This window comes from Callithrix jacchus, chromosome 4, assembly GCF_049354715.1.
Source record: "Callithrix jacchus isolate 240 chromosome 4, calJac240_pri, whole genome shotgun sequence".
In the NCBI taxonomy this organism is placed as follows: domain Eukaryota; kingdom Metazoa; phylum Chordata; class Mammalia; order Primates; family Cebidae; genus Callithrix; species Callithrix jacchus.
Window position 1 is genome coordinate 172,902,453 of NC_133505.1, and position 26,915 is coordinate 172,929,367.

The following is a 26,915-nucleotide window of genomic DNA, read 5'->3' on the forward strand; positions in this document are numbered from 1 at the left end:
TCACCTTCCTCTTCCTCTGCCCCTCTGCTCCGTGTTACCCTACCTGCGGCTGGGTGAGCCGTGCTCCACGCGCCCCCTGCTGCTGGGTGAGCCGTGCTCCACGCGCCCCCCGCGGCTGGGTGAGCCGTGCTCCACGCGCCCCCCGCGGCTGGGTGAGCTGTGCTCCACACGCCCCCTGCGGCTGGGTGAGTTGTGCTCCACGCGCCCCCTGCTGCTGGGTGAGCCGTGCTCCACGCGCCCCCTGCTGCTGGGTGAGCCGTGTTCCACGCTCCTCCCGCGGCTGGGTGAGCCGTGCTCCACGCGCCCCCTGCTGCTGGGTGAGCCGTGCTCCACGCACCTCCCGCGGCTGGGTGAGCCGTGCTCCACGCGCCCCCCGCGGCTGGGTGAGCCGTGCTCCACGCGCCCCCCGCGGCTGGGTGAGCCGTGTTCCACGCGCCCCCCGCGGCTGGGTGAGCCGTGTTCCACGCGCCCCCCGCGGCTGGGTGAGCCGTGCTCCACGCGCCCCCCGCGGCTGGGTGAGCCGTGCTCCACGCGCCCCCCGCGGCTGGGTGAGCTGTGCTCCACACGCCCCCTGCGGCTGGGTGAGTTGTGCTCCATACACCCAGAAAGTCCGGTGGACGTCTCCGAGGCCACAGTCCCCACACCTCACTATAACTGGAAACATGTATGTCTCCCCCATAATCGTAAAGCCTTCGAGGGCAAGGACGTCTGTTGCATCTTCCTTAAGCACCAGCAACGAGCACAGTGCCTGCCCACTCACCAGAGCTCACTCTTCCTGCACGTTCTTTTCCAAGCACGTGCCTGACTTCCAGGGTCCTCAGGCCTGACCTTGACTCCCCGCCAGCTTCGTCTCCCACCACCCCTCCCCACACATGGACTTGAGTCCCATCTAAGGACCTGAACAACTACGAAGCCCGGCCACCCCGGCCCTGTGCCGCACTGGCTCTCCTCTGCCCATCTGCCTGCTGCCCCTCAAGAACACCCCCCGCAATTCTCCTCTAAGCTGACTGTGCAAGTGCTGCTTGCTCCCATTACCCTGCAGAAGGCTCTTTATTAACGCTCCCTACCGTGGAGAGACAGAGGCTCTTTATTTAAACTCTCCCTACCCTGGACAGACAACCACATCATGCTGGCATCTGCCTATCTGCCTCTCCCTGCCAGCCACATTCTGAAGCTCCCTGGCAACTGAGGAGACAAGGGCAGCCAGTGGGAGACCTGCGGGAGAAGGACGGTGCTGGCTAGTTCCCCTCCCTCTCTGCTTCTCCTCCAAGGCTCCAGCGCCCTGACCCTCCAGCTGGGGTGAAGGTAGCTTCCTGATGCCGCTACTGTCTGTTGGCCTCTCTCCTGACACCTTCACAGCCAACGTGCCTCACCTCCTTCCCCTGCGCTTCCTGGAATGGGCTCTGCTGCCAGTCCCATTGTCTCTTACAACTTGCACTTAGCAGCACTATTTAGGAGAGAGACTGTATCTTACTCATTTTTCTATAAAGATTGTACAGTGACTAAACTAAAGGTTACTGAATCACTTAAAATATAAATTTGATTCAGAAAATGTTATTTTTCCAAGGAGGGTTTATTTCAAAATTGTAAAGATTTATATATTATTTTTATTACACATAATAAGCAATTTTTAGCTTAAAATAAGGAGTTTCACCTTTAAAATTTAAAAAAAAAAAAGTATTAAAAATGTAGACATTTTTTAAAAGCCAAAAAGCTGAATGTATCTTGCAGCACAGGTCTACCCTTAAACATTCACATTTCAAAGCTGTTTTGAAAAGATTTAAAAATTGGCTAAAAATAATTTGCAATTGGCAATGATTAAAAATCTCCTTATCTCTGGAAAAGCATATTAATGACACATGATGAATGTAAAGTTATGAGCACTGAACAGTTTAATCAAGCCTGTGGTTTTTGCCAGTATACAAAATGAGACAGTACGAAACGGTCTGAAAGTGTCACTTCAGCTGGTTCTGGGTGAGCGCTTCACGGGGAAAAGCACACTTCCCCAAACACAGAGTATCAACGTTCAAGTGTCCTTTCCCACGGGTTTCAACTCAGGACAGAAGAACAGCATTTAATCACTGCATCCCTGGTGGAAAAAAGAGGGGAACACAGTATAATATTCCTCAAGAGCAAAGCTGCAAAAAACGTGGCTGCTGAGTCACTGGGCTCAATGGACTCTCCCATATTTAGATTAACAAAAACTTTGTTCAGTATCACTTAAAACTAAGAACTGAGACTTGAAAATGTTTTGTGAATTTTTGACATGGTATTTATCTTAAGAAATTTTTACTAGCGCATACACTGATCTTGATACAAAGAAATAAGTTTAAATCCCAAAACGAACCTCACAAAAGATCTTTTTCTTTTCCTGAGACAGGCTCTTGCTCTGTCTTCCAGGCTTAAGTGCAGCGGCGTGAAGGTGTGAACGGATCCTCCCACCTCAGCCTCCCAAGGAACTGAGACTATAGGGCATGCCACCATGCCAAGCTAATTTTTTTTTTTTTTTCCCCGGTAGAGATAGGGTCTTGCTATGATGCCTAGGCTGGTCTCGAACTCCTGGGCTCAAGCCACCCACCTGCCCCAGCCCTCTAAGTAGCTGGGATTACAGGCATGAGCCACCGCACCTGGCCTGATGATTTAATTTTCTTTTTAAAAAACTAGGACAGGTGAGATGGTTCATGCCTGTAAGGCAGGTGGATCACTTGAGGTCAGGAATTCAAGACCAGCCTGGCCAACATGGTGAAACCCCTGTCTCTACTAAAAATAAAAAAAAAAGCTGGGCATGGTGGCGGGCACCTGTAATCCCACCCAGCTACTTGGGAGGTTGAGGCAGGAGAATCACTTGAATCTGGGAGGTGGAGGTTGCGGTGAGCCAAGATCACACCATTGCACTCCAGCCTGGGCAACAGGGCAAGACTCCGTCTCAAAAACAAAACAAAACAAAGTGTAATGTTTATAACTGAACCCTCAGAATTTTAAAAAGATTAAATTCTGACCTTTCACATTTTCTTCCAAAACTGTTATTTCTTGATACTTTCATTCATTAAAAAAGCTTTTATGTAGGCCATTAAAAATATCCACTAATAACATCTGAGACTTATAGGCAAATTCTATACATTGCTTATTGCTCTCCAGCGCAGGATCCTCAGTGTCTGGAGAGGCTGGTCATTTTCTCCAAGTCCTGCCATCTCGCAGAGCATCCTGTATGGGACATCACGTCCAGAGCATCTTTCCTTGGCATCAAGAAGTACTGGAGGTCTCCTTGCTAACGCTCCCGTGCATGGTCAATTACCCTGGCTAATTAAGCAGCTTTGTCACCTGCAGCTGACTGGGTTTTGCTTTTTCTCTTTGTAAGTATCTAGCAGAAAGAATCATACATTTAAAATGGAATAAAAATAAAATGTCTACCAATTTCCTTCATTGTGCATATTAAGCAGAAAATTTTGCTGTTTTTAAATATAGAACATAGCTTTGAATTTCACAAAGAGGCAAAGCTGTGCCTCGCCAGAATCTTTTTCTTTTCCTTTTTTATTTAGGAAAGCTCTTTATTTGAATCTTAAAAGATCATGTGAAATCTGCAAAAGTCTCATACTCAGTGTCTTAACATTATTAGTATTTCTACCACAGCTTCATGTGAGTTAAAGGAAAAAAAATTAACAGCCAAATAGGTAACGACATAACCGTACAATAAATTTTTTTCAAATAAGATTAATAAACTGCTGCACTTTTAAAGTTGTACACATTATAATGGGTCAAATGCTGCTGTTTCAGATTGCAGCTGTAGATGGCTGTGACAAGGGCACAGTGTTAAAACTCCGGCATTCAGCGAGACGTCTCATCAAGACTCAGTATCTGAGGAAATTCATGTTGCTGGTACCCACTGAGGCTCCTCCTGAGCCTTCTGTATGGCAGACAACAACTGGGCACATGCATCTTGCAAGCTGTCATTCACCATCACACGATCACAAAATGGACCAAACTCAGTTTCCATTCTTTGGGCTAAATTTTCCATCTCTTGTAGGTCTTCATCCTAGAACTTCACATCCACAAAGTAGTCAGTAATAATCTTGGCATTTTTCTGAGATTGTTTCATACACCTCATATTAGGCTTTATAAATACGACATAGGGCTTCAGTTCATGGGTTTGAGCCACTTGAACATCCTGGGGCTCTAAGTCCATGACACAGACTTTTCCTTCGTCAAGAACTGTCTGAACGGCATCCACACTAGTGCCATACAGGTGGCCTTCGTACTCACCATGCTCCAGCATCCTGTAACTAAATATGAGGCTTTCAAATGTTTCCTTGGACACATAGTGATACTTACGCCCATCATTTCATAACTCTTTTCAGTACTAGTGTGTGGCACAGGACTTTGAAAATGGCTGGGATTAAATTCAGTAAGTTGTCTTCTGAGCTCGTTTACTCCAACACCAGAGCGTCCCACGAGCACTGTGAGGCGGTACTTGTCTGAAGGGCGTCGCTGGTACTTCACCAGCTCCTCGTAAGGGGCACCCACTGCACTGTAGCAGCTGCCATTGCAGGGGGCTGAGGTGAGATTTCCTGCGACAAAGGCACATGTCGCAGCGGAAGCCAGCTATAAAGAACTTCTGACCATAGCCAACAGATTCTTCCTTGTCTGCTTCCACACATTTCTTGTCAACCTTCATGTCATCTCACAGGGCTGATCTGAGGCAGGTGTGAGGCTGGTATGGCTGAGACCACCAGAATTCCCGTTGCTTCCCGAGACCTCTGCTGACTTGTTCCTCTTCCCTTGGGTCCCCCAGCAATTCCTTTGGGCAGCTTTTCCTTGCCTTGCCTAATTCCAAGCAACTTTCTAAGCAAAGTTTCTCTTCCTTCTTCTTTATTCAACACTGTTTGGAGCAAGAGAAGACCCTGAAGATGCTCCATTCTTTGTATACCCAGAACTACAGCATCGCCTTCACCTGGAACTTGTGAGAACTGCAATCTCAGTCTCCACCAGAAGGCTTCCAAATTAGAATCTCTATTTTAATAAGAGCCCAGATAATTCATATCTATGTCAAAGGTGAGAAACTCTAATTTAATCTCTCAATCTTTGGAATGCATCTGAGGTTTTGTTAAAATGCAGGTATCTGGGCCTCTGAGATATCCTGCCTCTGATTCTCTCCAGAATCTTTTTCTAAATCTATCAGATTTAAGATTGGAACTAGTTTTGCTTTCTCTTCCATGATTAAATAAATACATTTCTCTGGAAAAATATTTTAAAATGCCAGTTACCTCTTGACATATAACTAAAATGTTTCTGCTGGCTAAAAACAAGCATTATGTATAAACCTCATTTTCCCAGTAACTTCCCTTTTTTTTTTTCCCGAGACAGAGTCTTGGTCTGTCACCCAGGCTGGAGTGCAATGGCGTGATCTTGGCTCACTGTAACCTCTGCCTCCCCAGTTCAAGTGATTCTCCCACCTCAGCCTCCCAAGTAGCTGGGATTCCAGGTGTCTGCCACCACACTCGGCTAATTTTGTATTTTTAGTAGAGACAGGGTTTTGCCATGTGGCCAGGCTGGTCTCAAACTCCTGACCTCAAATGATCTGCTTGCCTCGGCCTCCCAAAGTGCTAAAAGTACAGGTGTGAGCCACTGTGCCCAGCCATAACTTCCTTTTTTTAAAGTAGAATTTGTTTTCCTGGAGTCTCTGCATCCTATTTCTGAACTCTTAAAGCCACGGAAGACTCCAGAATCTCATCCACATTCCCTACTGCATGCCAGGCAGTAGGGTGGGAGGGGAGGACACTCCCACAGAGCTGCTCCATGTCGCCAAAATATTTCCACACAGACACTATCATGGCAAGCTTCTCTTCATCTCATTGAAACGTGTTTATTTCCCTTTAGGAAGTTAACATCAGCCCCCCAACATTTTTATGTAAAAATTACTTAAATCATTTATTTGTGTGAAGACAAAGGGCCAGAAACAAGACAGAATTCAAACAAGCTCACCTTGCGTATGGGATGTACGACAGGCTATACCTGCAAGAAATATTCAAGCATGTTGAATCTTCGTCTGAGAATGAGATTTTCTTCATGCCACATATAACCTTATAATAAATACAGCAGCAAGAGACTGTACAGAGGTTCTCAAAGTGTGACCCCAACCAGCAGCGAGAGCATCACCTGGGAACTTGTTAAAAACGCAAATTATTAGGCCCTACCCTAGACCTCCTAAATCACAAGCTTGCTTTAGCAAGCAACCTGCATTTTAACAAACTCTCCAGGTGATTCTGGTGCATGCTGAGTTTGAGCTTCTTAGAAGAAAACAGAAACTGTACCACACTGGTAATTATAGTCTCCTTTAGGGATAAATCAATTATTAGGTACAGATTAGGCAATAAAAGGCAAACACTAGAGAAAATAACCAAGGATTAAATTTAAGTTTATTTACATATCAATGAAAACCAGTAAAGAACATCACGTGGTTACTTTGAGATACACAGAGAACTACATTTAACATTCACTGATGCTTCATCTGTCAGTGGAAAGAGGGCCAAACCAAAGGTGATCCCAAACTGCGTAACATCCAGTAGGAGGAATGTAAAATGGCAAAACCAGGAAGCAAAAGAGAGCAAACGAGCATGAACTGCTCTCAAGGGAAAGGAAAAGCACCTTCGCTCTCTAACACGAGAGGGCCTGGGAGCCACAGGGCACACTAAATCAGTCGCTCAGGTATTTATGGCCTTTATGCAGATGAACTCTTGCAGTGCAAGACACAAAAAGGCTACAAGGAGGTGAGTCTGAGCAGGAACCACGGCAAGACTGATACTCAGGAAAGTGGAGTGGGGAAGCAGAAAGGCAGTGCAGGTAGAGCATCTCTGACCTGAAATGCTTGGGACTGGAAATCTGTTAGATACTGGATTTCTGGACTATCTGCATTAAGTTTACTGGTTGAGCATCAGCCACATCTGAGCATCACGTCAGCATTCAAGAAGTTTTGGATTTTGGGCTGGGCATGGTGCCTCACACTTGTAATCCCAGCTACGTGGAAGGCTGAGGCACGAGAATCACTTGAACCCAGGAGGCAGAGGTTGCAGTGAGCTAAGATCATGCAGAGTGAGACTGTCTAAAAAAAAAGTTTTAGATCTTGAAGCATTTTGGATTTGGGATGCTCAACCAGTACCTTAACAAGTATTTAATCCCGGCCAATTCAGAAGGCATCTCCAGATACCACAGGGCCACAGAGTCAACATTAGGATAAATTCTACCTTGCAATTATCCAGCAATAGAGTGGAGAATGCAGGTAAACTCATCTTCCCTGGGTCTCACCCTGTGATTTGGTCTCACTTTTATGGATTTACATGTTATCACCTACTTTTCTTATCATTTCTCTTTCTCACATCAGAAAAAAGCAGAACATATCACTATGTATCTATATGAGCACAGTGCCCTGCCCACACTGGTGAAACCACCTCCACACTTCTCCCTAACAGTACCACTGAGCCACGCTATCAAGTCCAGCAGGACTCATCCCAGACCTCCCCTCCTCTGACCTTGCAGGGCCTGTCTAGCTCCGAAACACAAGATAGAATGCTAGGGCTTTACAGATTCCAAACAAAATGCCTGTCCCATCTCAAGCAATTTTAACATTTTACTAGGGTAAGGAAAGACTTACCAAGTCATTGACAAGAACTGCAATATGCAGAATAATACGGCCAGTCCCTTCTTATGCCACTAATAACAGCAAAAACAGAGGAATTATGAGTTTCAAAGTTTTAAAAACATCTTTGTCAAACTCAATTCTTCTCTTTCAAACATGTGGATGATGGCTCCATTTATCTGCTTTATTAAATTTTAGTGTGATAAATTTAAGACACAGTTGATCTGAAACTTTAAAATCCATAAAATACATTTCCTATCTAAAACTATATCCATTAATTTAAATACAGCAAAACATATGACTTTAAATAAATGTTACTGAAACAATTGTGCATAGGCTGAAAACATTAAACTTTTAAAGGTGGTTAGTCTTTAAAGTCAGTGTTAACTTATCTAGAAGCAACATTTAAAATCCCACTGACATCTACACCCCATGTGAAATCTACTTGTTTTATTCATTCCCATGTACTCCTTGAGTGATACTTTGAAAGAAAATTGTATTTTATTGTGATCTTCTGGAATAATATAAACTGTTTCCATGGTTGTTTCAAAAGATCTATTTTGAGAATTCCTTATCCATCAGTGTTTTTTCACTTATCTTTAATCTTTTTTTAAAGATTGGAAAGATAAAGATAAGTAAGTAAAAGAATTCCATTGATAAGGAATTCTCCATAGGAGCTTTTTTACTTATCTTCAATCTATTGTTTATAAGTAAACAGGCAATTCCAAAACCAAAGATCAATGCTCTATAGATGTGCAAGTTGTTTAAGAATATTCTCTTCTCATCAAGAAATGGCACATAAATCAATTTCATATAACTAGAGTTATGTCCTGACATCACCAAAATAAAACTGGAATATTTTTCATAGAATATGTCTAATATCTATCACACACTATCCTTTCTTCTTTAAAACGGGATGTTTTCTTGTTGATAGCTCAAGAACTGCTTCAAACCCTTTTGGGAAATAGGTTGAGTAAAGAAATAGGATGAAGAATCAGGAAGATCAAAAAGTAGGTCTTTAAAGGCGAATGAAGAGCTGTTAACCTTCTCCACACGATTTCGGTTCCTGTCTCTGTTGTTACCATCTGTGTTTTCTGGACCTTCCTATTGGTTTTACACCTCAGTACTCAGCAGCACACGTGCCTCACCACTGCAGCGACAAAGTGCTGCCCCTGCAGCAGCGCAGTGGAGGGAGCACACCCCTGAGCAAAGGCCCCCCACCACACAGCACTGTCAGAGGAGAAAAAGGAGCCCACAAGGACGCGAGCTCATGCGCACATAGGTGCTTATTAAGGACCTCCATGCTGTAGACAGCAGAATCTATGGCATATTTAACCACTGTCTGGGTGGGGGAACACATGTGCAGATGTGTGTTTACTGACTTCCTCTATGCTGTAGACAGCAGAATCTATGGCATGTTTAACCACTGTCTGGGTGGGGGAACACATGTGCAGATGTGTGTTTACTGACTTCCTCTATGCTGTAGACAGCAGAATCTATGGCATGTTTAACCACTGTCTGGGTGGGGGAACACATGTGCAGATGTGTGTTTACTGACTTCCTCTATGCTGTAGACAGCAGAATCTATGGCATGTTTAACCACTGTCTGGGTGGGGGAACACATGTGCAGATGTGTGTTTACTGACTTCCTCTATGCTGTAGACAGCAGAATCTATGGCATGTTTAACCACTGTCTGGGTGGGGGAACACATGTGCAGATGTGTGTTTACTGACTTCCTCTATGCTGTAGACAGCAGAATCTATGGCACTCTTAGCCATTAGCTGGATGTCACCACATCAAATTTCAGGAACACCTAATCTTTAGAGAGTTTTTTTAAAAAAAAAGAAACAGAGGAGCTATTTTAAGATAATGGTGTGATGGCACTTCACCTGGGGAGGGGACACAGTTAACTTAAAGCCAGTAGGGCTGATATAACTTACCCAAAGAGCAGCACACAGGGTAAATATGAAACACAACTACAGGGGAAGAAAGAGTAAATTATAAATTAGAGATCCTTTCGAAAGCCTAATAAAAATGCACAAACTATTCTGCATTCATTTGCATAGATAATATACCATAGAACAAAAGCAAGAACACAGCTGACTGGTTTTACTGATATAGTCTGTAAGTATTATTTTACTTTAAAGAACTGGAAACACCTAATAATTTAATCTGTTAAGTAAACTGAAAGGTGATCCTTCCACATCCCCGTGAAAGCAAGCAGGCGCAGGAGTGAGCGCGAGAGGTGGGCTGTGTGGTCTCAGAAAGACCTAGAGAGAGTCCAGCTCTGACGCCTGCTATCTGAGGGTCCTTGGTTAAGTCGGTGGACTTGTCTAAACCTGTCTTCTCTTTAAAATGAGTAGCTTTACCTGCTTTAAAAGGCTATTGCAATGAGTAAGGTGGAGTGCATCCGTGATGGGCTTGAGCCAGGGGCTGGCCCGTGGAAGGCTCTGTGTGGCAGAGCCTCTTCACCACCATCACTAGGCATCATCTTAAGTGGGCAGCAAATCAAACCAAGGAAAGTGCGCCACCTTGGGAGGCGTTTATATGTCCAAATGCTCCCACGTTCTCTCAACTTGATGTGTCCTTTGGTAAAGTACAGTATATTACTAAAAAGGGTGAAGCATAAGTGCCAGGATTTCTTAAATAAAACTGATCTAACTAAAATCTTAGTGGAATATAAACTACCTATATTCTAACAGTGAACGATAATTTCTTAGTAATCTAGGTAAAGTTACATGTTTACATATATACATTGATACATACACTATTATAGAAAATTCAAAATTGAAGATAAACGTTGTAAGAAAATATGAACTTGAATCAAGACATAAAAAATAAAGCTAAAAATGAGTTTTTCCTCTAATGAGGAGATGGGAGAAGACTGCCAGGCAGATTAGAGTTAACAAACATTTCCTTATAAATTAACATAGTTTAGCTGTGTTTGGAAAGCTAATGTTAATAGTTACAATGGTGATAAATTCTTTAAGCATCATAAATGCTTGAAGGCAAAAGAAATCCACAAGAGACAGAGACCAGATAGGTTAGGAGGCAGAGGCAGGAGGCAGAGACAGGATGCAGAGGGGATTTGGGTCCCCTTCCTGCCCACTATACACAAAACGATGATCAGCTGAACACCCAGCATGTATGAGAATGGAAACAACCCTTCTAACCGAAGTGTAAACTCTCATCTACCTGCCACCCAGGCTCAAGATAAGAGCGATGACCTGAGTGCGTGGACAGAACCCACAGTGCAATGAAGGGCACATTTAGAGATACTGTTATGGGAGCCATGTTGTTAGAATTTGTCGAGAAGGCACACAGGGAAAGGACAAAAGCCAGATGACAAATAGCGCTAATTCTCCCTAGGAATATTCATATGGAAACTGAAGTAATCTGTCTATACCCACCCTCCGAAGGGTACAAACAATAAGCCCCCTTATGAAGCCATCGGCAGGGCTTAAAAGTGAAAGCACACCGAGCTCTAGCGTTCATTTAAAGACACAGCTACCCCGTTCCACAGACGCGACAGAAACAGACTTTACCCAGCCAGCAGTCTCAGACAAAACTGTACCATCTGAACTCTATGATCACACAGCCCAGAGGATATAATTATCATATTCAACACAAGAAGTACACATACAGAAGAACAGGTAATTATTCATAAAATAACAGTGCAAAGACTACTTCAGGAAAGGTTTTAAAAATTAATCATTATTTACTTACGAGCATAATAACGGTTGCAAGCAATCTTGTTGTTTCAAACATTTTCTTCAGTTGCTTCACAGGCCCCATTAAGAAGCATGTACTATTAGAAACAAATAAAGGCAACTGAGGTACAGGTCCACTGATTTAACTGGCTATGCAAAAATAAGCCCCTTTTTAGAAAAAGAAACCCTGTTGCCTTATTTAATTAATATCTCTCACGAAATCTGTTTTATTTTTTCCTTAACTTATAAACAAACTTCACAACTATTCCAATAGACATGCTATGGGATGAAGGACGGATGGACGTGGCTGTGAGAACCCCTCCCTCTGAAAGGGATCAAAGGCTCTTAGAGGAGAGGCTGCCTGGAGGCTGCTCTTTCCTCTTTCCTCCTGGGAGCACACCGGATCTTCCCCTCGTGCGATGCATCCATCAGCAGGAAATCCAGCCAGCCAGTGCCTTAACCTTGGACTTCAGGCCTGCAACTCTGAGACAAACTTCTAAGTTACCCAGTCTACAGTATTCTGTTACTGCAGCACAAAAGGGACCAAGACAATTAACAACCCAAAGATGTATCAAAGATTCTCGAAGGCCTCCCATCCTCCCCGTCTAAATGAGCCCTCAGTCACTGCCGCCACACCCTATGTTAATTCTCTGCACAGCACCAATGCCGGCTGATCTTTTCCTGGATTATGTGAACATCCTCTTCATTAAAATGGAAGCTCCACAAGAGCAAGACCTAGAGCGCAGCAGCTACCAGTCTGGGCTCTGAAGCCCACTGTCTGCAGGATTCCTGCCTCACCCATGTATTAGGTTCATCGCCACGGGCAGCTCTGACTCCCCTGCTCTGTGCTCTTATCTCCAGCTATAAATGGGGATGATAATACTACTTACCTCATAAGCTTGTCATAATACATATAAAACACTTACAACAGTCCCAGACACACAGCAAGCGCCCCAAAAACGCTGGCTATTCCTAGCACTAATACCGTCTGTTACGGGAGACGGCATAGAGCAGCAATCAATACATATTTATCTAATGAATGTAAATCTGGTGGCTGAATTCACAATACGTAAGAGTTACAGAAATATCCTGCTAGGAAAGTGCTTATTAGAAAGGCACATTTGGTAGCAAGAGCAAACAAGGTATTTTGAGAAGCAAACTTGCGTACGTACCTGGCTAATGCAGCAAGATTGCCGAGGGTGTAAAACACTGCAAACAGCTTTATGCCGCCCGGAAGCCACAGCAATCCAGTTCCCTAAGACACCATCGTTATTTAAAAATGCTTTTATAATTTTAATGGTTAAAATATAAATGTACTACTGCAAGTAATACGATTTCAATGGAATAATATAATGTTTAAATGCAAATCCACTTGTAGATACTCTAGTCTGATCACACAGAACAAGTGAATTTTCAATGTCAAACACTAACTTGAATCTTCTTCCTATTTGCACTGGCATATATAAATGAGCCATAATAAAACTCTGTGTTTACCAGTAAATCTCACTCTATTTAAGTTAAATATTCATGTTAAATGGCAAGCATGAAAAGTAATAAACATCTAAATAATTACTGACTCACCAGATCTTTTAACACATTGATAAATTTTTCTTAAATTATTTCAACAATCCACAAAACTCCCCAAAATATTAATTTCCACATATTTTCATTGATCTCTACCCCTTTAATTCAGTTCAATAAATATGTTCCATCAAAACAGTCTAACAGGGATTTAGTAAGGTACATTCCTTTTTGGTACTAAATGGAATTATTTGTCTAATACAACACAAAATAAAAATTATTAAACAAGGTAAAGCCTTAACTCACAAGAATAGAAAACAAAATGCCACATACGAAGCAGATGGCAAACCATTTCAATCTGGTGTTGAAACTAAGGGACGAGGCATCCAGGACCTTAATAAAGAATGGGAAATTTTAGAATATATTCTTAATTCACCATTTACCAATCTGATTCTTTATACTAAATTAAAGGTTTAACACAGTCTGAATCATTTATTTTGCATATCATAGTGTCACTTACAAATATTAAGTTTCCATGGTTGTTATGGGCACTATGACCACGGTCTGGGTCGCAGACGATATTGAGGAATAACCATTAATCTTGCTAAGTCTGATAATATGTGTCACAAAAGTCCTTATCTGTTAGGCACAGCCGATATATACTGATATGGATAAAACGACATAGGAGATACATTATAAAATACACAAAGATTAAAAAATACAGGGGGCAGATGAAACAAGCCAGGCAAAACACTGAAACTCTTGAGGCTGGGAAAGAGTACACAGGGTTCACTATCAGTTCCTTCAGCCTCCACAGGACAAATTCCTTAGGTGCCGAGATGCAGAGTCTGAGGGGAGACTCAGGAACTGCTCTCAGCAGAAACCTTTAAGAAGTGAGGGAAGCCAGATAGAGAAGCGGAAGAAACCAATCAAGAACATGGTTTCACCTAGAGGGCAGCTCCGGCCTGCAGTGAAAGTCCTGCCCTGAGGCAGAGGCTGGCCTTCTAGATGCCACCTCCCTTTAGCCGGTCATTGGCTGCAGGGTGGGGTGGGGTGGGGTGACTACACTCCATCCAGGGTAGAGGATGCCAGCCACCTACAGAAGGGAGCCGGAGCAGTCCCAGCAGAGACCATCACAGCACTCACCAGATGGTCCCATTCTAAGTTCTTTCAATCCAACCCATAAAAGCTTTGGGCCCCTCCTCACCCACTGTAGAAACATACTGTGAAAAGATCATTTATTCTAGAGCAGCATTCCTATATGCTATGCAAATTCTAGCCAAATTATGTGGGGAAAATAGTAGAAATTACATCTACTTTGTACGGTATGTAACCCATAACTAAACCCACTCAGATTACTATACTATTAAAATATATTTTCCCAATAAGGCGGAAAAGGTATCTATTAACAGTAACTGTCAAGAAACTAGAAATACACAATAAGGATTTACATTCCAAAATTTAAATTTCTAATTTATACTACAACATCCACATAAAAATACAACTGTATGCTTATATTTTCAAGAATAATGAAAAAGAAGAGAAAGTTTTACATGCAATAGCTCAGAATACATTTGGTCGCATTCCTTACCTCAAGAGATTAATGTGTGAATCCTTACGCAGCATGAAAATTAGGTAAAAACAACTAAGTATTCTGCAATGAAACGTACATCACTCTTCAACACACTTTAAATGTTTCTTAAGTTTTAATTCACGGACATTCTTGCTTCCAGCAATGTCGTCTGTTTACCGCAAAACTAAACACTTGATTTCAAACAAGTGAACCTGCCTATAAAAACATCTGAATTTCATTCTTACTGATCAGGAAGAATACACACTAAGTATATTTTAACTACACAGGACAGAATACGCAGGAAAGACTGAACTACCTAGTAAATGATCTGTCATAAAAAATGGAGACCTGTTCATTAGCTTGGTTTAGCCATCCCACAAGGTACACATATGTCCAAACATCACGCTGTACACAACATACACAATTTTTGTCAATTAAAAATGGAAAGAATAAACTAATGATTTCTATAGATTAGTGTGAATCCACAACGATGTGTGGATTTCATGAGAGGAAAGCATCCATTTGTACTTTCTTTATAAGTTTAAATCACAAGTTAAATTGTTGGTTTTCAATAGCCAGTTTTTCTCTCAGCAATGAAACGGCATGGTTATTGGTATAATAGTAGGTATTTTTTTCCTTTCTGCCATCTTCCATGTATTGATCTTAAAAGCGAAACAGCATGAAATATTATTTCCATTTGTAAACAATGGAATATTTTATCCACAAGCAAATGATTCATCAAGCCTTGCAAATTGTCCAGGATACAGAAACAAATACAGATTTCCTAACTCCTAATTGAGAAAACTGCAAAATGCTTCAACATGAAAGAAACCTGGCAGTGCATCTTCCAACTAGGATGGAGCTCTGAGCCCCCAGGTTTGCTTATCACAGTAATTTTTTTTTTTTTTTTTTTTTTGAGACAGCCTCACTCTGTTGCTCAGGCATGATCTCAGCTGAATGCAACCTCCACCTCCCAGGTTCCAGTGATTCTCCTACCTCAGTCTCCTGAGTAGCTGGGACTACAGGTCCACGCCACCACACCTGGCTAATTTTCTGTATTTTTAGTAGAGATGGGGCTTCACTATGTTGGCCAGGCTGGTGTCAAACTCCTGACCTCAAGTGATTGCCTGCCTCAGCCTCCTAAAGTGCTGGGATTACAGGCATGAGCCACTACGCCCAGCCTGCTTAGCATAAGCATTTATGTACTGCTTTCTCTTACCACCAATCAGGAGCAATCCCACCAAAACCAGCAACTTCCTTAATTCTTAAATTTAGTCTTACAAAAGAAACAAAATTGCCACCTCTTCCTCTCCCAAAACCTCCATCAATCATTATACTTATTTGTTGCCACAGGGAGAGGAAGCCAGGAGAATATACTGCCTTCAGCAGGCCCACACTCCCCATCCTCAGGTGCTCTCTTCCTGTGGCAATAAACACAGCACTGCTTATAACTAGAACTTCATTAATTTTTTTAAAAAGTAGGTGAGAAACGTAACAGAGGAAAATATAGTCCTAGCAGCAACAACATGAAGACTGAATGAGTGGCTCCCACGGCACAGCTGAAACCCACTCCTGTAAGTGACGGAGAAGCTGGGGAACAGCTCTAATCCACGAAGCACCAGGGAACAGCAGAGCTGGAAGGACCTGAGCCTTGCTCCTGAACTACTGCCACCTCAACACAGGAAACACAGCTTTTGACTAATGATGACACTGAACCCAGTATTCTTCCCACTCCTTTTTCAAAATAGCCATGGGTATAAAAAGACAAAGCTGTGTAGACAGTGAGAAAAAGACACAGGCCCTCTGCGGTGGGCTCCACCCCATGCCCTCCTCCAGCAGCTCTGCTCCTCAGGGCCATTCCAGGCAGAACTGCCGCTCTCCCAGCCCCCTACTCCCCACACCTGCTGCTGGGAGCCACACTTTTGAGAGCCATCCTCTTCCTCCTCCTCATTCAGCACTCTTCATTACAGGGCCTACCAGATCCTTGACGCAATTGGCACAGTGTCCACGTCCACGTGGGCAGCCTGGCCTTTCTGCTCCTCACCCCCTAATCTCCAATGGCCTCTCCCCTCCACTCTGCTCAGCGACCCATCCCAGGGCAGTCTTTCAACTCAAAATTACCCCATCTCCAAAATTCCAGCTGCTGCTCTCTGACCTGTTTCTTCCTGGTAGCAGGATAGTTCCTTGGCTCCCATCATGCTGACTGCTTGGCCTTCTGGACGCCTCATCGGCCCTTCTCCTTCTTTTTTCAGTGGCTTCAACAGGACATTCAAATTCCCTTTCTGCTGCCTCCCCTGGGAAAAACCTGAGTGCAGCTTTCCCTCCTTCTGCTCCAAGAGGTGCTGAGCTGAGCACTGCTGGGCAGAGTCAGGCACAGGGCAGGGGTTCCTGAGCCTGTCCTCATCGGCCCCCACAGCCTGCAGACGCTGCTGCCTGGCAAGCTAAGGCTTCTTGTTTCACCTCAACCTGCATTTTACTCTAACTCACTTTAAACCTCTGCTTCCTGCCCCATGCTTCCATTCTTAGCAGACAACCTCCCCTACTTCACACACAGAAACCCAAAGGCATCGGTGGGAACTCCCCTTACCTTCCTACTGTGACCAAACCACCAAACCCAGAAAGAACACCCATCCTCTCGCCCTTTCCTGTTTCCCACAGAGCTGAGATCCACCTGTCCACCCTGCTTTACAGCCAACCCCTTACCTGCTCAGGGAATTTATGCTATCGGGCTTTTTCCTCTAGTGAACGATGTTCTTGCTCTCTGAAACTGTGTCCATCAACTTTCAAACATGCTGAAGCCCCTTCCATCTTAAACAAACAGGCTTCACCTTCCAGCCCCTGCATATCTATACATCCATCCATCCATCCACCCACCCAGCCACCCACCCACTAACTGGCTCAATACATACTGCTTGAGCCTTGAGTTCTGCTACGTGCCTGTCCTAAGTGCTGGGTAAGGTGTCAAGCTCCTGATTAAAAAATCTATGTGCTGGCTGCTACAACAAATATACCAAAGGCCAAGCACTGTGGCTCATGCCTGTAATCCTAGCACTTTGGGAGGCTAAGGCAGGCAGATCGCTTGAACCCAGTTCAAGACCAGCCTGGGCAATATGGGGAGACCCAATCTCTACAAAAAAATACAAAAATTAGCCAGGTATAGGGGCACATACCTGTGGTCCAGGCTACGTGGGAGGCCGAAGTGGGAGGATCAGCCGAGCCTGGGAGTTGGAGGTTGCAGTGAGCCGAGATCACATCACTGTACTCCAGCCTAACTCAGAGTCACTCAAGGAGGCTTCAGAGCTGTGGAGGCTCATCATCAGAGGGTTGAGCTTTGAAACAACCGAGGAGAACGGGAGAAGCCATTTAGAGCAATCGACATCCAAACACCAAGCACTCCAGGGGCTTTGGGTTTGTCACTATGCCACTGTGGAGGAGGTAGATGCAGCCATGAATGCAAGGCCACACACGGTAGACAGAAGAGCTGTGGAACCAAACAGAAGATTCTCAAAGACCAGGTGCCCACCTAAATGTGAAAAAGGTATGTGTTGGTGGCATAAAAGAAGACACTAAAGAATATCACCTAAGAGATCTTCAGCAGTATGGAAAAACTGAAGTGACTGAAATGATGCCTGACAGAGGCAGTGGCAACAAGAGGCTATGCCTTTGTAGCCTTTGACAACCATGACCCTGTGGACAAGACAGTCGCTCAGAAACACCACACTGTGAATGACCACAACTGTGAACTTAGGGAAGTCCCGTGAAAGCAAGAAACAGTGAGTGCTTCATCCAGCCCGAGGTAGAAAGTTCTGGAAACTTTGGTGGTGGCTGTGGAGGTGGTTTCGGTGGGAATGACGACTTTGGTGATGGAGGGAACTTCAGTGGTCATGGTGGCTTTGGTGGCTGCTGTCCACAGTTGTGGCGGTCGATAGAGTGGCAGCGGGGATGACTGTCATGGATTTGGTAATGATGGAATCAATTCTGGAGGTGGTGGAAGCACCAATGATTTTGGCAATTACAACAATCAGCCTTCAAATTTTGGACCCATAAAGGGAGGAAACTTTGGAGGCAGAAGCTCTGGCCCCTACCGTGATGGAGGCCAATACTTTGCCAAACCACAAAACCAAGGTAACTGTGGTGGTTCTAGTAGCAGCAATGGTCACCTTGGCACTGGCAGAAGATTTAAACCCATTTATGCTTGAGGTTGCAATATTTTTTCGAATTTGAAAAATCAGACCTTGACGATGACCTTGAGCAAATAGAATATAAGTAACTCCCACATGCTTAGCATTCCAATAATGGAACACTGGGCATAAATGGGTTCCAAAAAAGAAGGTGGCTAGCCTTCTTTTTGTCCAGTAGCAGCAGTAGCCATGGCCCTGGCAGAAGACTTTAATCACTGGCAGGAAACAAAGCTTAGCAGAAGAGGAGAGCCGGAGAAGCGACAGGGAAGCTACAGATTACCAGGCATTTGTGAACTCACCCAGCCAAGCACAGTGGTGGCAGAGCCCAGCTGCTACAAAGAAGACATGTTTTAGGCAACACTCGTGTATGAGCAAAAAACTCCAGGACTGTATTTGTGACTAATTTTATTGACAGGTTAGTTTTCATTCTGTAGAAAGTATCAAGCATTCCAACAAAGAATTTTAATGTAGTTTTTTTTTTTTTTGATCCATCTGTTGATGGCTAAATTTAATAGTCTGATCACAACACTGAATAATGTGTCTTTTTTAAAAATGTGCTATGTAAAGTTAGTCTCCTCTGAAGCCATCTTGGTAAATTCCCCCACGAGTGTGAAGCCAGAATTCCCTCAGGGAGATGCCAGGTTCTACCTGGAACTATTTACAATCCGCTTGGGTGGAGAGGCCACTCTCTGCAGTAAGCTTGGTGTAGCTGAACTGACAGTTACTGTTGTGACCTGCAGTTCACCACAAAAGGTGATCACCCAAGCAACATCATAGAATTACTGGTTATAAAAATGATGTCGGCACACCCCACGCAAAGTATCTAAACTGAATAATGATACCAGAAACATTTGAGATGGGAATGAAGCTTGTGTATCATCCATAATCATAGCCAATAAACGATTTAATTCTCTTAAAAAAATACTGTGGACTGGGTAGCTTATAAACAACAGACACTTACTTCTCACAAGTGAAGAAATAAGTGCGACTGGAAGTTCATGATCAAGGCACCAGCAGATTCGGCGTCTGATGAGGACGCCTCTCTGGTTCATAGATGGCGCCTTCTGAGTCCTCACATGGTGGAAAGGGCAATGGATCCTTTTTTCCCTCAACTTCCCAGGCTCAAGCAATCCTCCCGCCACAGCCTCCCATGTAGCTGGGACCACAGGTACACACCATCATGCCCAACCAATTTTTTAAATTTTTTTGTAGAGATGGGGTCTTGCCATGTTGCCTAGGCTACTCTTGAACTCCTGGGCCCAAGCAATCCTTCTGCCCCAGGCTTCCAAAGTGCTGGGATTACAGGCATGAGCCACTGCATGTGGTGCGGGGCCTCTTTTATTAGGGTATGAATCCCATTCCTGATCATGTCCCAAAGGCCCTCCTCTTCATATCATCGCCTTGGGAATTAAGTTTGAACATAAGAATTCTGGGGGGACACAAACATCCAGATCACAACAGCTGTGAGTGATTTCAGGGTTGGCCACAGGCAATTACACAGGCTCTCCCTGGTAGGCCTCCCGGGGAACGTGCCCTCTGCAAACACCAGACTTGGAGCACTGCCCAGGTACTGCAGCCCCTAGGGAGGTGCAGTCAAGGTCCCATTCGGCCAGCCACGCCTTTTCATGTATTTCCCTCCCTAGCCCAGTGCCTTCTTTCCCAGGGATGCTTATTTGAGGCTGTGGGAATGGACGGGACCCCCAGCTGGCACGCACCCAGCACAGTGACTAGGAAGCTCCTCTTGATCAGTCTACCTTTGCCCCTCACCTGGCTGAAACCCTGTCACTTCCCTGTCCTTAATTCCAAGGGACATTTTCGAGACTTCAGTATCCTTTCCAACTCAACAGCGCAGGACACTTCACTCCCTCCCGCTTGCTATGTTTTCTTCAACTCCCACCTCCTATCAGCAATCCTGACTGTCCTCCCACCTCAGCAGCTGCTCCTTCTCAGGGGTCTCCTCTGCCGCTTGAGTTCCCTCTAACTGGAAAGACAGCTTCTTCCTCTACTTTCTCTGCACTCTCACCCTAACCACCTCGCCCGGACCCACCACAGGAATAGTGAAGGGAAGTAGATAAGGTAGGTGTTATATTTACAATCTTTTTTTTTTTTTTTTTTTTGAGAGTCTTGCTCTGTCGCCCAAGCTAGAGTGCAGTGGCGCGATCTCAACTCACTGCAACCTCCCAGGTTCAAGATATTCTTCTGCCTCAGCCTCCTGAGTAGCTGGGACTACAGGTGCACACCACCATACCTGGCTAATTTTTGTATTACGAGGAGAGGCCGGGTATCACCATATTGGCCAGGCTGGTCTTGAACTCCTGACTTTGTGATCCGCCCGCCTCGGCCTCCCAAAGGGCTCAGATTACAGGCGTGAGCCACCATGCCCGGCCCATATACTTATAATCTTCTAAGTGGGAAAGGCAGAGAGAGCTTAAATCGTATAATATTAGGCATTTTTCTCTTATTACCATCTTCCACATGGTGATCTTTGAAGTGAAACATGATAAATTGATGCCATTTGTAAATATGAAATATTCCGTTAACAAGCAAATGACTTGTCTCAATCCATGTGCTATGGTCTGAGTGTTTGCTGAAATCCTCACCCCCACAGCAATGGTACTGGACGATGGCCCTTCAGGAGATGATCAGGTCATGAGGGTGAAGTCTTCATGAATGGGATTCATGCCCTTCTAAGATGAGAAAGAGACTAAAGTTCTCTGCCATGTCAGGATAAAACCAGAGGCAACAGTGTGACACCAGGAAGGGGGCCCTCACCAAGAACCCATGAGTGCACCTTGATCTCTGACTTCTGGCTTCCAGACCAGAAATAAGTATCTGCTGTTTATAAATCACTAAGTCTGAGGTGTATTGTTACAGCAGGCTGAATGGACCAAGATATCTCGCAAATTGTGGGCAGGGGTTAGCAGGGGTTCCCAGGAGAGACCTCCATAGGATGTTCTTGCATTAAGTTCTTATCATCTAACTCCCAACGAGTACCTTATGCCAACACCCCCACCTCTCCTCGGTAGTTGCCCAAATCCAAACTACTCACTCATCTATGTTTGTTCAACAAGTAGTTACGAATGGCTACTATATGCCAGGTACTTGGTAGGTTCTACATATACAGGAGGAAGTAAGAGAGTACCTAGCACATTTACATTCAGATGGGGGAACACACGCAATAAACTAATGGGGCAGGTTCTACTAAGGACATAAATGGGGGCAGAGTAACTGGGCCAGGAAGGGCCTCTCTAAAGAGGTGACCAAGTAAAGACATTAGGAAGTGACAAATCCAGCCCTGAAAAGAGCCAGGAAGGGGTATTCTAGAAAAAAGAAATGTAACTGCCACATCTCCCAGGCAGAAGAAAATGGCTCCAACTGAGGAGAAAGAGGGCTGGGCAAGGCGAACACTGGGGAGAAGGTGGGGAGGCAGGCTGAAAAGCAGTGCGGGCTTGAGAGGCCAAGGGGGGAGGGATCTGGATTTTATTCAAGTGCTGCAGGAAGTCACTGAAGGATGTGATTGGGGAGGGATATGACCAACTCTCTAAGACCTGGCTCAGATCTTTCCCTCCTTGATTTCTTCCCAGAAATCTCAAAGGCAGGGCCCCAGAACTCTGGCCACCGTGCCTCTCCCCGGAGGATGACATAGCCTGGATGTCAGGATGCTCCCCTATGACCTTCACTGCCTCGCCTGACTCCTCAGTTGGCCTAGAACCATCCCTGTCAATACCCAATTCCAACATGCCTACCATTCTGGTTACGACTAGACATGCATCACTCTCAGGTCAACCCTCACCCTATTCGGGTCTGTGCGCCTTTAATCCCGTCTCACCTCCTACCCATCCCTGAACACCAACAGCAAACCTCCCTATGTCCTCACCCTCTGCTCTGATCATCCTCTCGCCTTCCTGCCAGGTTTGACATTTGGTCTCCAGGGCCAGCGCTCTCCCCTGCACCACTTGGACAGGCAGTGAGCTAGGTGTCTTCCCCTCCTCACTGCCGCTTCCGGCCCTTCCTCCTCCCTAGAGACACCTGCTTTCAAGTCCTGCATCACTCTGTGCCCTCCACTACTGCTCGCTGCATACCTACTCCCTCTGGCTCACACCTCTCCTCCTGTGAAGGCCTCTATATGGGGCTCACTGGCATCTCCCCAACAATTCTGTTTCAATTCATGGTGGTTTCATTAGTGGTGTAAACAATCCTTTCAAAACTCGAAGAGTCTTGGTTCCTTGACCTTTTTTCCTCCAATGATCCAATTCTCCCCCGACCTCAGCCAAACCCCCTATCTAGTAATAATAAACATGCCATAATCTCAGTAGTCTCTATAATCTCAATTTCAAGTATTCCTCTTTTGGACCAGCACTGCCACCTTCCGACATCTCTAGCTACCCACGGCCCATGGGTCCTACCGCACCTCACCTCTCCCCACACTCCCTATGCCCTCACTGCTCTCCTGTGGTCACTCCTTACACACATACACAACTCCTTCACCTTCTGTCCTGTGTTCACCAGGCAAAACTGAACTCTGGTTAACCAAATTCTCTGCCCTGTGCTCCTGCTGCAGTATGTGGCTGAAGATAAATTCATAACTATGCTGACTGTCACTTATCCTCAACAGGTGAGGCCTCAGGATGCAAGCAGGGCTGCTGTCTCCCTTATCCATTCCCTCTCCTTCAGCAACCACTTCAGACCTTCTCTTTGAACTTCCAAGACCCACCTCCTCCAAACTTCCAGCTGGTAGCCTTATTTCCTATTTCAGAGAGAACAAGTAAGGAATCATAAAAACCATTCCCACATGCTCCAACCACTGCATCTGCACCTGTGCCTGGATGCACTCTGGGCCCCGCCTCCCATCAGCCTGTGCACATTCATCCAGACCGCACCCCTCCCTGTGCATCAGATCCCACCGCTTCCAAGGCGCTCCTGAATAGCCCCCTAGCAACAAGCTCCTCTGGCCTGACCACCATTTTCCCTTTCCTGGACCATCCCCAGTGCACAGAAACATGCAGTATTTTCCTCGGAAAAATGACATGTTCCCGACCCCACTGCGTCCTTCAACTACCACCCACTTCTTTGCTCTACAGGAAAAAATCACTGAGATGGCCATACCGTCTCCATCTTCTCTTACTATTCTCCCCTGACCTCAATCAGGCCTCTGCCACCATCCAGCCACCAAGACTGCTCTTGAGGAAGTGACAACTTCCTCGAGATAACCTCCACAGGTAATCTGCTCTTAACTTCTGAGACCCAGCAACAATACTAGGTCCCCTCCCCTTCCTAAAGCACTCTCTTCCCTGACTTTCTGGGGCATCCTACTCTCCTGGTTCTCCTCCTCCTCTCACCGCTCCTCTCAGCTGTCTTTGCTAGCATCTGCTCATCCTCTAGACCTCTACACACCAGAGAAAACCACAAGTTAAACCCCGGACTTCACCTCTTTCCTACTTGATGATCTCCTCTCTCTCATATTTCCTCCCACAAACTCTAGAGTCTTACATCCAACTGCTTTCCTGACATCTCCACTTGGATGCTACCTGGATCTCAGACTTCACATCCACACCGAAATGATTTTCCTCCCTGAAGCTGCTCCTCCCACATTCACTGAATGGCAGCTCCACCTCTCCAGATGCTCAGGTTGAATGCCATGAGGCATCCTTGGCTCCTCTCACTCTGACACATGCAATCCATCAACAGCGAGGCCTGCTGGCTACACACTCAGAACATTTACAGAATCTGACTACTTTTTGCTTCTTAAACAGGCTTTTTTTTGCTTTTTAAACCACTTCTATCACCAATTTGAGGCACAGTCCTCTCTTGGCAGGACTGCTGTACTTGTCTGCAGCCCAGTCTCTAACCATGCCCCTATAGCTTGTTCTCCACAGAGTAACCAGAGTGATCCTTTAAAATACAAATCCTTTAAAATACCACCACTCTGCTCAAAACCCAAAGGCTTCTTGTCACGCTCCCAGTAAAGCTAAAATCCTTTCTATGGCCTATGAGAACCCTCACAACTGAGAATTCCGCTTCCTGCCTCACTTTCTCCCCTGAACTCGTCCCTCTTTTTTGCCCCCCTGCTCCAGGCCCTCTGGCCTCCTTACCGGCCTTGAACATGCTGGCCACATTCCACTCGGGACTCCGTATCTGCCGTGCCCTCTGCCTTGGAGGCTCTTATTCACAGGATACCCAGACATCCCAGTAGCTCTTCTGAGCTATGCTCATATGGCACCGTGGCAGGGAGGCCTTATCTACATAACATGGCAACCCCAAACTCCTCAACCTGCTCTGACTTTTCCTGCGGCTGTTTGACACATTATATACTTACTTGTCTGTTCACTGTTTCCTCCAGTTAAAATTTAAGTTCCATGTGAAAGACTTCTTTGTGCTGGTCACTGTTATTAACACCTGCATCTTGAACTATGCCCAAATATGTAGGAACCTGAATATTCGTTAACGAGATCATGTCCCCTGAACTCACGGCGCTTGTATATAAAGCCAGTTACTCTAATCTTTGATTACTTCTCCACATATCTTTCTCCCCTCTAGACAGTGCGCTCAAGGTAAATGATGTCACCTTCGCATCTCCAAAGTTTAGAGTAGCACGATCCAACAGAGCTTTCCGCAATGCAAATGTTCTGTATCTGCACTGTTCAGTACAGTACGCTTCAACCACACGTGCCTGCTGAACACGGGAAATGTGGTTGCTGTGACTAAGGAACTGAATTTTACGTTTTATTTAATTTTAGTTAATTTACATTTAATTGAGCCAGGCGCGGTGGCTCAAGCCTGTCATCCTAGCTTTTTGTGAGTTCAAGATGGGCGGATTACTTGAGGTCAAGAGTTCGAGACCAGCCTAACATGGTGAAACCCCATCTTGACTAAAACTACAAAAAAAAAAAAAAACTAGCCGGCAGTGGTGGCAGGTGCCTGTAATTCCAGCTACTCAGGAGGCTGAGGCAGGAGAATTGTTTGAACCTGGGGAGGCGGAGGTTGCAGTGAGCTGAGATCGAACCACTGCGCTCCAGCCTGAGCAACACAGCAAGACTCCATCTCAAAAAAAAAATTAATTAATTGGTCACACGTGGCTGTGGTAATGTGCTGTACAGCACAGATGTAGAAGGTCAAGTGGAGCACCAAATAGCGGCTCAAGAAACGTTAACTTAGTTGGGTAAGCCACATAGTGCCTTACTAACATTACTGTTTATAGGTTCTAGTATTACTATTTACAGAGTTACAGGGTGCAATAAGAACACGCACGTCTTATATTCTCTGAACCCAAAACGCTAGCCCAGAACTCTGCCCACAAGGAGTGCTGAATAAGTATAATGACAAGGAAGGAAGTCAGGAAGAGACAAATACAAGATCCTTATAAAACACAATTCATTTTTAAACGTTCGACGTCTGTGACAGCACGGAACAATAACATGCAATACAATCGCATGCAATAACAAAAATCCTCATGCGCCGTTCCTGCCCCACTGCTGTTTTAACCTTCTTGCTGGAGGCAGTAACACTTACCAAGTCTCGTGGGTAAGGCGCAGACACAAGGGCTTTTATTAAGAAAAAAAACTCTTACCAGGGCTCACTACCTTTCACTTACCAATGTCCGGTTGGTTTTTCCTCCAGTTTCCTATTTCCAAAAGACGTCACCGCCCCCCAGCACACACACACACACACACACACACACGCACACGCACGCACACTGCGCCTCATTCGCCTCCAGAGGCAAACAGGTGCAACAAGCTCAGGCGCTTGGCTCACTGCAGCTCGCAGGATAAATGCCCCGCGCAGCTACCTGCGTTGCCCCGCCCGAGGCCAGACCCCGCACAAGGCTCAGAAAACCAAGCCGGGCGTGGGAGCGACGGATGATGCGGGACAGCGAAGGCAGGCATTAGCGGGTTCCTGAGGCTCCGAAGGCCGGATGGGGAAGTCGGAGGGTAGGTCTCAAAGCGGGCTTAAGTAGACCCGATGGAAATCGGGAGAGTTCTCAAAATCTCCCCAGGAAGCAGGCTGAGCCCTCCTGAATCCACCGGCCGAGCAGAGGACGCCCAGACCCCCGGCCTCGCACCTACTCCACCCGCTCCGCCCGTCCTCACTGCGGCCGGGGTCCGCAGGCAGCCCCAGGGGGCGGATTCGCTACCTGCGCGGTCAGGCCCTGCTCCTCGTCGTCCTGGCCGCTCAGGACCCGCCGCAGCTTCTCCATGGCCTAGTTCCCGGGCCGTAGCGCCAGCCACTCTATCGCCCGCCCCTGGCGCCCACCAGGAAACCCCGAACCCGAATCCCCACGCAGCGGCCGAAGGTCTGCTCC

General features: G+C 45.5%; 1 protein-coding gene and 1 pseudogene across 5 annotated transcripts; both read right to left on the minus strand.

Annotated features, from left to right (window-relative positions):
• Positions 1–1,557: 1,557 nt before the first annotated feature.
• SFT2D1 (SFT2 domain containing 1) lies at positions 1,558–26,915 on the minus strand. Of its 5 annotated transcripts, none has more exons than XR_013534679.1 (8): positions 26,748–26,915; positions 13,169–13,255; positions 12,514–12,596; positions 11,358–11,439; positions 9,572–9,607; positions 7,646–7,704; positions 5,980–6,160; positions 1,558–2,089 (listed from the first exon to the last, which is right to left on the minus strand). XR_013534679.1 is itself a non-coding variant. In XM_003732771.7 (8 exons), exons 1-8 carry the CDS (start codon positions 26,808–26,810, stop codon positions 2,050–2,052), a joined length of 480 nt encoding a protein of 159 aa, XP_003732819.3. In that variant the 5' UTR covers positions 26,811–26,915; the 3' UTR covers positions 1,558–2,049. The 5 variants fall into 5 exon arrangements, 3 of the variants coding, with proteins under 3 accessions (XP_003732819.3, XP_035153019.2, XP_078226589.1); XM_003732771.7 differs by having other exon boundaries at positions 5,980–6,009; XM_035297128.3 differs by having other exon boundaries at positions 1,558–4,876; positions 5,980–6,009.
• Positions 3,516–4,832, minus strand: LOC144582246 (MAGUK p55 subfamily member 4 pseudogene; annotated as a pseudogene).

Excerpts from the sequence above, each read along its gene's own strand:
- SFT2D1 (XM_003732771.7), bottom strand. The coding sequence starts at position 26,810 with ATGGAGAAGCTGCGGCGGGTCCTGAGCGGCCAGGACGACGAGGAGCAG. Across the intron at positions 11,440-12,513 it reads AATCTTGCTGCATTAGCCAG|TACATGCTTCTTAATGGGGC; the intron begins GTACGTACGCAA and ends TGTTTCTAATAG. Across the intron at positions 6,010-7,645 it reads CAGTTCTTGTCAATGACTTG|GTATAGCCTGTCGTACATCC; the intron begins GTAAGTCTTTCC and ends TATTTCTTGCAG.